Consider the following 12,364-nt stretch of genomic DNA (forward strand, 5'->3'; position numbering starts at 1 on the left):
TAAGGCGAAGGGGAGTAAGAACGATACTCGTGGTTCCGGATTTGCCAAGAAAGACTTGGTACCCGGAACTTCAAGAGATGCGCACGGAGGATCCGTGCACTCTACCTCTAGACTTACCGCGGCTGCGTTTGACGGCATGGCGGTTGAACGCCGGATCCTGAAGGAGAGGGCTCCGACGGAGGAATTTCAACTGGGTCGATTCCTACATTTCCTGCAAACAGGATTGTCTATGGGCCTCAAATTGGGGTCCATTAAGGTTCAAATTTCGGCCCTGTCGATTTTCTTCCAGAGAGAATTGGCTTCAGTTCCTGAAGTCCAGGCTTTTGTCAAAGGAGTACTACATATACAGCCCCGGTTGTGCCTCCAGTGGCACCGTGGGATCTCAATGTAGTTTTGGGATTCCTCAAATCCCATTGGTTTGAGCCACTCAAATCGGTGGATTTGAAATATCTTACATGGAAAGTGACCATGCTACTGGCCCTGGCTTCGGCCAGGAGAGTGTCAGAATTGGCGGCTTTTTCGTACAAAAGCCATATCTTATTTTCCATTGGGACAGGGCAGAACTGCGGACGCGTCCTCAGTTTCTCCCTAAGGTGGTATCAGCGTTTCACCTGAACCAACCTATTGTAGTGCCTGCGGCTTCTAGCGACTTGGAAGACTCCAAGTTGTTCGACGTTGTCAGAGCCTTAAAAAAAAAAAAATATATATATATATTTCAAGGACGGCTGGAGTCAGAAAGTCTGACTCGCTGTTTATACTGTATGCACCCAACAAGCTGGGTGTTCCTGCGTCTAAGCAGACGATTGCTCGTTGGATTTGTAGCACAATTCAACTTGCGCATTCTGTGGCAGGGCCTGCCACAGCCAAAATCTGTAAATGCCCACTCCACAAGGAAGGTGGGCTCACCTTGGGCGGCTGCCCGAGGGGTCTCGGCATTACAACGCTGCCGAGCAGTTACGTGGTCAGGGGAGAACACGTTTGTAAAATTCTACAAATTTGATACCCTGGCTAAGGAGGACCTGGAGTTCTCTCATTCGGTGCTGCAGAGTCATCCGCACTCTCCCGCCCGTTTGGGAGCTTTGGTATAATCCCCATGGTCCTGACGGAGTCCCCAGCATCCACTTAGGACGTCAGAGAAAATAAGAATTTACTTACCGATAATTCTATTTCTCGTAGTCCGTAGTGGATGCTGGGCGCCCATCCCAAGTGCGGATTGTCTGCAATACTTGTACATAGTTATTGTTACAAAAATCGGGTTATTATTGTTGGAAGCCATCTTTTCAGAGGCTCCTCTGTTATCATGCTGTTAACTGGGTTCAGATCTCAAGTTGTACAGTGTGATTGGTGTGGCTGGTATGAGTCTTACCCGGGATTCAAAATCCTTCCTTATTGTGTACGCTCGTCCGGGCACAGTATCCTAACTGAGGCTTAGAGGAGGGTCATAGGGGGAGGAGCCAGTGCACACCACCTAGTGGTCAAACTTTTAATTTTGTGCCCTGTCTCCTGCGGAGCCGCTATTCCCCATGGTCCTGACGGAGTCCCCAGCATCCACTACGGACTACGAGAAATAGAATTATCGGTAAGTAAATTCTTATTATTGTTAACTAGGCCTGGCTGCTGCTCAAGGCTCTTGCAAGGCCATAACTAGGGGTGTGCAGGGAGCAGGGCCCCGGGGTTGGCACCTGAATGTGGCTTGTAGGGTGGTAGAATTTACAGCTAGTAGCGATATTGCAGTGCCACTTGGACGCTCCAGGAAGGCACCCTGCAGCCTGTGTAGCTCCGATTCCCAGAGCTAGCGGCCGAGCCCCTAGACATGACCTCACTGGTTTAGGGGCGGGGCTGGCACCGGTTGCACTACTGCCTTGTTACGGCACTGGGCTCTTGTGTTTGCACATACAGTGTAAATCTGGTTTTGAAACCTCTCGCAATAGCACTTTTTTTTTTAAATTCTAGGATCCTATTGTTAAATATACTGAGTTAAAGGTGGCCGAGACCAAAGATTACGTCAAACAAAAAAAAAATTTGAAACGGAAAACCTTCTTGTGCTGCTTTAAAATTTACGGCTATTAGTTTTGAAAGAATCACAAGTAACACTGATGTTTACCATCAGTCAGGAGGCCTGGCACCACTTAACGTTTCCGAATGACCGAAAATGTATTTAGTAAAGGCTTATAAACTTGGGCTTGTCTGTTGCCATAGAATGTCATGTTACAGTCCTAAATTGCAACTTTATCAATCTTATCACCAGAATCAAAGTAATGAAAATGTATCCCTTTTGTGGCCTTTAGACTCAGCAATGCATGGCGTTACAATCTGTCGTATGCGTTTTCAGCAACAGCAGGATTAACTGACAGAAATACTCTGCAGAGTGAAAGAATTTCCCCCCCTCCCTTAGATAGCAGCCATCATACAAATGAACTGCTGTGTTTGCCAGCAGGGCAGGCAGGTTACCTGACCCAGAAAATTTATTGTCTGTGTGCTGAAACTCTATTACATTTGCTTTCATTGCAGGTCTCCGGTTATGGCTGGCGGATTATTTGCTGTAGACAGAAAATGGTTCTGGGAGCTCGGAGGATACGACCCGGGGCTGGAGATCTGGGGAGGAGAGCAGTATGAAATATCTTTCAAGGTCAGACTGGGCCTTGCACACTTTTGCAATAATGCCAACCTCTAACGCTCTCCTGTGAAATGCCGGGGATGGGGAACCGTTCCTTAATGGGAATGTTAAAGAGCCCTTCTGGTGTTTGCAGCAGCACAGCAAGCGTTACAAGTCCCCCTCACAGGCACGCTTCTAAAATGCTTCTGACACCTGCGAAAGCAACAAACAACTCCGCACACCAAATTCCCATTTACCACAGAGAGTTACTCTCTGCACCCCTTGTAATTAGTCACCCGCCGAGAGCCCCTTTGACAGGGGTAGGGACAAGTCACACAGAAACAGCTCCGTTTATTGTCCTGAAATTAAGATAAAGTGGTGCAGTCATCTGTGGCTGATAGATTAATAACTGTGCTGAAATCACAAGCACAAAAGACTGGCTGCTGGGAGGGGGCGGGTTGAAAAAGGGAAATGAAGGATAGCTTGGCTTTGGGGGCTCGCTAGGCTTATTTATTCTTGCACACAGCGGAATATCTAGATGTGTATGATAAATAGGATGGAAAACCAGTGCTATGAAACAGGCTGCAACTAGCGCCTTTATTGCATTGCTGTGTTTCGATATATTATAGGGCAAATAGCACTATACAGTGTATTGTTTGGCATAATGCAAAGAATGGTCAGTGTTTGGGAGTTTAGTTATTTCTAGGTTAGATTCTCCCATGGTGCTTAGCCAGCTAGCATCATGTAACATCGCTAATTAATGGCTGATTTATGACTTAAACTTCAGAGATGGACCACAGTGAAGGACCACAGAGCCTCACATATCTACAAGTTAATTTATAAGCCTGTTCTCTATAAAAGCAAAAATAAGAAGAGCTTAGCAATGGTCCCAGCAGCATTACTAAGATGTCTTCTCACTCGAATAAGGTTACAGATAAAGACTTGCTTAAATGCTCATACACTTAATGAAACCACGGACCATTATTATTTAGCCACCCAGTGTGGCAAGACCTTGATACATTTATATAGTGTGATAGTATTAGAGACGTTAGGCACCCAGGTAATGAAGTCACTTGGTCGGAGTGCATGGGTACACATATTTGCGCAAATGTTTGCTAAGTACTTTACTTATACTCCATCTTAATTGTGAGTTTCTCTTACGTCCTAGAGGATGCTGGGGACTCCGTAAGGACCATGGGGTATAGACGGGCTCCGCAGGAGACATGGGCACCTAAAAGAACTTTCTAGTATGGTGTGCACTGGCTCCTCCCTCTATGCCCCTCCTCCAGACCTCAGTTAGATCTTGTGCCCAGAGGAGATAGGGTGCATTACAGGAGCTCTCCTGAGTTTTCTGTAAAAAGAATTTTGTTAGGTTTTTTATTTTCAGGGAGCTCTGCTGGCAACAGACTACCTGTATCGTGGGACTGAGGGGAGAGAAGCAGAGCCACTTCTTAAGAGTTTAAGGGCTCTGCTTCTTAGGCTACTGGACACCATTAGCTCCAGAGGGAGTCGGAACACAGGTCTCACCCTGGGGTTCGTCCCGGAGCCGCGCCGCCATCCTCCTCACAGATGCCGGATAAAAGAAGCCGGGTGAGTATGACAGATCATAAGAAAACGTCAGGCGGCAGAAGACTTCAGATCTTCATGAGGTAAGCGTGCAGCAGGTAGCTGCGCGCCATTGCTCCCACACTTACACACACACACATGGCACTGATGGGTGCAGGGGGGGGGGCGCCCTGGGCAGCAATAAACCTCGTTTTTAGGCAAGAAGCATGTAGTTAGGCTGCGGGGCAGTAAACTACGAATCCCCGCCATTTTTTTCAAAATATCGAGCGGGACCGAAGCCCGCCGCGCGAGGGGGCGGAGCTTGATACCTCAGCACTAACCAGCGCCATTTTCTCCACAGAGAACGCTGGCTCCCCGGACTCTCCCCTGCTGAACATCAGAGGGCTGAAAATAAGAGGGGGGGGCACATATTTAAAGCGCAGTGAGTGGGGAATTCTGTATACATTTATATGTAAAAGCGCTATCTGGGTTTTTTTTCCCTGGGTCAGTTGGCGCTGGTGTGTGCTGGCATACTCTCTCTCTGTCTCTTCAAAGGGCCTTCTTTGGGGAATTGTCCCCTTATAGTTATCCCAGTGTGTGTGTGTGGGGTGTCGGTACGTGTGTCGGCATGTCTGAAACGGAAGGCTTATCCAAAGAGGAGGTGGAACAGATGAGTGGTGTGTCTCAGTCGGCGGTGCCGACTCAGGATTGGATGAATATGTGGCATATGTTAAATACTAGTGTAGCTTCACTGCATGAAAGACTGGACAAAGCAGAGTCCAGAGCGTCGGCAGGTAATCAATCTACAGATTGTGCTGACTCACAGGACCCGTCGGGGTCTCAGAAACGTCCCTTCTCACAAATAAGGGACACAGATACCGACACGGACTCTGATTCCAGTGTCGACTATGATGAAGTAAGGTTGCACCCCAGGGTGACAAAAAGTATTCAGTGCATGATTATTGCAATAAAAGATGTGTAACATATCACTGATGAGCCCTCGGTGCCCGACACGAGGATACACATGTGAAAGGGAAAGAAACAGGTTATAAACTTTCCTCCTTCCCATGAAATTAATGAGTTATGTGAAAAAGCTTAGGAAACTCCAGATAAGAAACTGCAGATTCCCGAAAGGGTTCTTATGGCGTACCCTTTCCCTACACAGGACAGGGTACGTTGGGAATCCTCTCCCACAGTGGACAAAGCCTTAACACGCCTTTCCAAGAAGATGGCGCTACCGTCCCCTGACACAGCGGCCCTCGAGGACCCTGCGGACCGCAGGCAAGAGACTACACTAAAGTCTATCTACACTCATACTGGTACTTTGCTTAGACCGGCAATTGCGTCGGCATGGGTATGTAGTGCAGTAGCAGCTTTGACAGATACACTGTCAGCTGACCTTGATACCCTAGATAGGGATACAATTTTGTTAACATTAGCTCATATTAAGGACGCAGTCTTATATATGAGGGAGGCTCAAAGAGACATTGGTTTACTGGGTTCAAGAGCCAATGCTATGGCTATTTCGGCAAGAAGAACCTTGTGGATCCGCCAATGGACGGGGGATGCAGACTCAAAAAGGATATGGAGGTTTTACCTTACAAAGGTGATGTATTGTTTGGGGACGGCCTCGCGGACCTGATCTCTACAGCTACCGCGGGTAAGTCGACCTTTTTACCTTTTGTTCCCCAACAGCAAAAGAAACCCCCACAATATCAGATGCAGTCCTTTCGGTCGCATAGCTCCAGAAGAGGTCGGGGCTCCTCTTTCCTCGCCAGAGGTAAGGGTAGAGGCAAGAGGACACCTGCTGCGGCTGGTTCCCAAGAGCAGAAGTCCTCCCCGGCTTCCGCTAAGTCCACCACATGACGCTGGGGCTCCCCTGCGGGAGTCCGCTCAGGTGGGGGCACGCCTTCGACTATTCAGCCAAGTCTGGGTTCAGTCAGACGTGGACCCTTGGGTGATAGAAATAGTCTCCCAGGGCTACAAGCTGGAATTCGAAGAGGTGCCCCCACGCCGATTTTTCAAGTCGGCCTTACCAGCTTCTACTCCAGAGCGGGAAGTAGTGCTAGCAGCAATTCAAACGCTGTGTCAACAGCGAGTGATTATCAGGGTTCCCCTGAGCCAACAGGTAAAAGGGTATTATTCAACCCTATTTGTGGTCCCGAAGCCGGATGGTTCGGTCAGGCCCATTTTAAACCTAAAATCCTTGAACCTGTACCTGAAAAGATTAAAATTCAAGATGGAATCGCTCCGAGCGGTGATAGCCTGCCTGGAAGGGGGGGATTTTATGGTGTCACTGGACATCAAGGATGCTTACCTTCATGTCCCCATATATCCCTCTCATCAGGAGTACCTGAGATTCGCGGTACAGGATTGTCATTACCAATTTCAGACGTTGCCGTTTGGGCTGTCCACGGCCCCGAGGATTTTCACCAAGATAATGGCGGAAATGGGATGGTGATCCTGCGCAAGCGAGGAGTCACAATTATCCCATACTTGGACGATCTCCTGATAAAAGCGAGATCAAGAGAGCAATTACTGGAGAACGTGGCACTCTCTCAGAGAGTGCTTCAGCAACATGGGTGGATTCTCAATCTACCAAAGTCACAGTTGGTTCCGACAACTCAACTAGCCTTCCATGGCATGATACTGGACACGGAACAAAAGTAAGTTTTCCTCCCGTTGGAAAAAGTCCAGGACCTCCAGAACATGGTCCGAGAACTACTGAAGCCGAAAAGAGTGTCAGCTCATCAATGCACTCGGGTTCTGGGTAAAATGGTGGCAACTTACGAGGCCATTCCCTTCGGCAGGTTCCATGCAAGGACGTTTCAATGGGATCTTCTGGACAAATGGTCCGGGTCCCATCTACAATTACATCAAAAAATAACACTGTCCCCCAGGGCCACGGTGTCTCTTCTATGGTGGCTGCAAAGTGCTCACCTTCTAGAGGGTCGCAGGTTCGGCATTCAGGACTGGATCCTGGTAACCACGGACGCGAGCATCCGAGGATGGGGAGCAGTCACCCAAGGAAGACATTTTCAGGGACTATGGTCAGACCAGGAGTCCTGTCTACACATCAACGTGTTGTAGCTAAGGGCCATATACAACGGCCTTCGACAAGCGGATATTCTTCTTCGCAACCTACCGGTTCTGATTCAATCAGACAATGTCACAGCAGTAGCTCATGTGAACCGCCAAGGCGGGACAAGAAGCAGAGTCGCGATGGCGGAAGCCACCAGGATTCTTCGCTGGGCGGAAATCACGTAAGCGCTCTGTCAGCTGTCTTCATTCCGGGAGTGGACAACTGGGAAGCAGACTTCCTCAGCAGACACTATCTCCATCCAGGAGAGTGGGGACTTCATCAAGAAGTCTTTGCAGAGATAACGGATCTCTGGGGAGTTCCTCAAATAGACATGATGGCATCACGCCTCAACAAGAAGCTTCGGAGGTATTGTGCCAGGACCCTCAGGCAATAGCAGTAGACGCTCTGGTAACACCATGGGTATTCCAGTCGGTCTACGTGTTTCCTCCTCTTCCTCTCATCACAAAAGTGTTGAGGATCATAAATCGAAAAAGAGTACAAACAATACTCATTGTTCCAGACTGGCCTTGAAGGGCCTGGTACTCAGATCTTCAGGAGATGCTCACGGAAGATCCCTGGCCTCTTCCTCTAAGGGAAGACCTGTTACAGCAGGGGCCCTGCATGTTCCAAGACTTACCGCGGTTACGTTTGACGGTATGGCGGTTGAACGCCGGATCCTAGCGGAGAAGGGTATTCCGGAGGAGGTCATACCTACTCTAATAAAGGCTAGGAAGGAGGTGACGGTAAAACATTATCACCGTATCTGGCGGAAATATGTCTCTTGGTGTGAAACCAAGAATGCTCCTACGGAAGATTTCCATCTGGGTCGTTTTCTCCACTTCCTACAGACAGGAGTCAGTGGCGGATCTTGCCACGGGCAAGCAGGACTTTTGCCCGGGGCGCCGCCTTCCGGAGGGCGCTGGCGCCATCCGGAGGGCGCCGCACCGTGGCAAGATCCGCCACTGCTGCCCGCTGTGTCCCCGTCGCCTCTGCTGCCCGCCGCCGTCCCCGTCTCCATTCCCGTCCCCGTGCGCCTCCTGAAGGGAACTAGACGCTATGCGTCTAGTTTCCCTTCTGGAGAGTAACTTTGCTGAGCGGTGCGCGATGACGTCATCGCGCACCGCACAGCAAAGGTCCTCTCTACGAAGGGAACTAGACGCATAGCGTCTAGTTTCCCTTCGTAGAGAGGACCTTTTGCTGTGCGGTGCGCGATGACGTCATCGCGCACCGCTCAGCATTCAAGCGGCGCTTTTAATGTACAGGGGGCGTGATTGACCACGCCCCCTGTATTAGGCCACGCCCCATTTTCTGCCCGGGGCGCAGAGCGCCCTTGAACCGGCCCTGACAGGAGTGGATATGGGCCTAAAGTTAGGCTCTGTTAAAATACAGATTTCGGCCTTGTCAATATTCTTTCAGAAGTAATTGGCTTCTTTCCCAGAAGTCCAGACGTTTGTAAAAGGAGTACTACACATCCAGCCTCCTTTTGTGCCCCCGGTGGCACCATGGGACCTGAACGTGGTGTTGCAGTTCCTTAAATCACACTGGTTTGAACCCCTTAAAACGGTGGAGTTGAAATTTCTCACCTGGAAGGTGGTCATGTTGTTAGCCTTGGCATCTGCGAGGCGTGTGTCAGAATTGGCGGCCTTTTCTTACAAGAGCCCTTACTTGATTTTTCATGTAGATAGAGCGGAATTGAGGACTCGTCCTCAATTTTTACCCAAGGTGGTGTCTTCATTTCATATGAACCAACCTATTGTGGTGCCTGTGGCTACGAGTGACTTGGAGGATTCCATGTCCCTGGATGTAGTCAGGGCCTTAAAAATTTATGTAGCCAGGACGGCTAGAATTAGGAAAACAGATGCATTGTTGTCCTGTATGCTGCCAACAAGATTGGCGCGCCTGCTTCGAAGCAGACTATTGCTCGCTGGATCTGTAACACGATTCAGCAGCCTTATGTTACGGCTGGATTGCCGTTACCGCATTCAGTAAAGGCCCATTCCACTAGGAAGGTGGGCTCTTCTTGGGCGGCTGCCCGGGGCGTCTCGGCATTACAGCTTTGCCGAGCAGCAACTTGGTCGGGGTCAAACACTTTTGCTAAATTCTACAAGTTTTATACCCTGGCTGATGAGGACCTAGCATTTGCTCAGTCGGTGCTGCAGAGTCATCCGCGCACTCCCGCCCGATTGGGAGCTTTGGTATAAACCCCATGGTCCTTACGGAGTCCCCAGCATCCTCTAGGACGTAAGAGAAAATAAGATTTTAAACCTACCGGTAAATCTTTTTCTCCTATTCCGTAGAGGATGCTGGGCGCCCGTCCCAGTGTGGAAAATCTGCAAGACTTGTATATAGTTATTGCTTACATAAGAGTTATGTTACAGTTAGACTCGGTCTTGGATCGGTACTGTTTGTTCATACTGTTAACTGGTTATGTGTATTCCAGGTTATATGGTATGATTGGTGTGGGCTGGTATGAATCTTGCCCTTAGATTAACAAAATCTTTTCCTCATACTGTCCGTCTCCCCTGGGCACAGTTCTCTAACTGAGGTCTGGAGGAGGGGCATAGAGGGAGGAGCCAGTGCACACCATACTAGAAAGTTCTTTTAGGTGCCCATGTCTCCTGCGGAGCCCGTCTATACCCCATGGTCCTTACGGAGTCCCCAGCATCCTCTACGGACTAGGAGAAAAAGATTTACCGGTAGGTTTAAAATCTTATTTTCTCATACGTCCTAGAGGATGCTGGGGACGACATCAAGACCATGGAGTATAGACGGGAACCGCAGGAGACATGGGCACTCTAAAGACTTTTCATTGGGTGTGAACTGGCTCATCCCTCTATGCCCCTCCTCCAGACCTCAGTTTTAGAAATGTGCCCAGGTCGACTGGATCCACTCTGAGGAGCTCTACTGAGTTTCTCTGAAAAGACTTATGTTAGGTTTTTTATTTTCAGGGAGATCTGCTGGCATCAGACTCTCTGCTTCGTGGGACTGAGGGGGCAGAAGCAGAACCAACTTCCGCATAGTTTCATGGCTCTGCTTCTGGCTGACAGGACACCATTAGCTCCTGAAGGGAACTGAACGCTAGCCGTGTCTAGATGGTCACTACCACAGCACGCCATCACCCCCCTCAGAGCCAGAAGTCCGAAGACAGGTGAGTATAAGAAGAATGATCTTCTATCAAGTAAGTGACGGCTGAGGTGCGGTGCAGCTGGCATTGCTGCCCACACACACAGGCACTACAGAGTGCAGGGCGCGGGGGGCGCCCTGGGCAGCAAGAAAAATACCTCAAAAAGGGGGCATAAGATGCCGCTGGCACAGCCCTACCCCCGCCAGTATAAATATTACAGTGTTTATATGAGTGTAAGGACGCGCCATTGCGGGGGGCGGAGCTTCTTCCTCAGGCAGCCAGTACACTACTCAGCGCCATTTTCTCTCTCTCCTCAGGCTGCAGAGAACACGCTGTCCTCTCCTCCAATTCTGACAAGTACAGGGTGCTATTAAGGGGGGGCACAAAGCGATTGTGGTGCATTTAATAGTGTGAATTACTGTTTAAAGGCGCTATTTGGCTGTGGACATTCTGTGTTCACAGGGAATACTGGCGCTGGGGTTGTAAACTGGCTGCTCCTATCCTGTGTCCCTCTGACAGATTTTACTGTGGGTCTGTCCCCAAAATAAGTCCCAGTGTGTCTGTTGGTGTGCTGTACACGTGTGAGGCATGTCTGAGGCAGGGAGTTCCTCCCCGGAGGAAGCCATTTTAGGGACACACAGTTGTAATGTGGTGGCACTACCGGCACACCAAGAGCCTGCATGGGTGAAAGAGATAAGTGACAGTATGCATATGATTAACCGTAGATTAGATAAGTCTGAATCTAAGGCTGCATGCTGGAGAAAATCTGTGGAAGATGTGATTTTTCAGGATGCTGTTATTCCTTATGCGGGCAGCCCCTCTAGGTCACATAAGAGACCATTTGCAAATGTTGTAAACACTGATACCGACACGCATTCTCACTCTTGTGTCGACCCTAGTGAATCCAGAGAGATAGATCATAAATTGGCAAAAAATATACAATATATGATTGTGGCTATTAGGGACGTGTTGGAGGTTACAGAAACCACTCCTGTACCTCAGGAGAAGGTGTATTTATGTAAGGAAAAGAAGTCCAAAGTCACGTTCCCGCCTTCACACAAACTAAATGCTCTGTTTGAAGGGATGTGGGTGAATCCTGATAAAAGATTTCGTATTCCCAAAAGGATTCACAGAGCTTACCCTTTCCCGGCTGAGGACAGGAAAAAGTGGGAGTCACCCCCTGTGTTAGACAGTGCACTTTCCAGGTTGACAAAGAAGGTAATTCTCCCTGCTCCTGGCACGGCTTCTCTTAAAGAGCCGGCAGACCGCAAAATGGAAACGACATTGAAATCCATTTGTTACCATTGGTACACTGATTAGGCCCACTATTGCCTGCGCATGGGTGAGTCGCGCTATTGAAAAATGGTCAGAAAACGTGTCATCTGAAATTGACACGATTGATAAAGATGAGATACTCCTTAAGTTAGGGAATATCAAGGACGCTGCCGCCTACATGCTGGAAGCAATGAAGGATATTGGACTCTTGAGTTCACAAGCCACTACCATGGCAGTATCGGCTAGGCGGGCGTTGTGGATTCGCCAGTGGAACACGGATGCAGATTCCAAAAGAAACATGGAGGCTCTTCCATATAAAGGTGAGGCCTTATTTGGCGATGGCCTGGATGCGTTAGTCTCGGCGGCTACCGCAGGTAAATCGACATTTTTGCCCTCTCCGCCTGCACCGGCAAAAAAGACCCATCACCCGCAAATGCAGTCCTTTCGGCCCAATAAATGCAAAAAGATGAGAGGTTCCCCCTTCTTTGCAGGTAGGGGAAGGGGAAAGAAGCCCACAGCGGCTCCAGGTTCCCAAGAGCAGAAGTCTACCCCTACTTCTGCCAAATCCCCAGCATGACGCCGGAGGCCGCTCGGGTGGGGGCACGTCTCAGACTCTTCAGCCAGCATTGGATTCTGTCTGGCCTGGATCCCTGGGTGTTGCAAATAGTATCCCAGGGGTACAAGCTGGAGTTTCAAGACGTTCCCCCATGCCGATTTTTCAAATCGACCTTGCCAGTTTCTC

The 12,364-nt window shown here is 49.3% G+C and overlaps 1 protein-coding gene across 2 annotated transcripts in view; it reads left to right on the top strand.

Moving 5' to 3' along the window:
• GALNT10 (polypeptide N-acetylgalactosaminyltransferase 10) overlaps positions 1-12,364 on the top strand; it is a 382,115-nt gene that overhangs the window by 331,278 nt on the left and 38,473 nt on the right. For both annotated transcript variants that reach the window (XM_063928357.1, XM_063928356.1), the window contains exon 7: positions 2,512-2,629. In XM_063928357.1, the coding sequence (XP_063784427.1) occupies positions 2,512-2,629 (118 nt within the window). The remainder of the gene's footprint in view (positions 1-2,511; positions 2,630-12,364) is intronic.

The sequence above is a fragment of the Pseudophryne corroboree genome, chromosome 6 (assembly GCF_028390025.1).
Source record: "Pseudophryne corroboree isolate aPseCor3 chromosome 6, aPseCor3.hap2, whole genome shotgun sequence".
Classification (NCBI taxonomy): Eukaryota; Metazoa; Chordata; class Amphibia; order Anura; family Myobatrachidae; genus Pseudophryne; species Pseudophryne corroboree.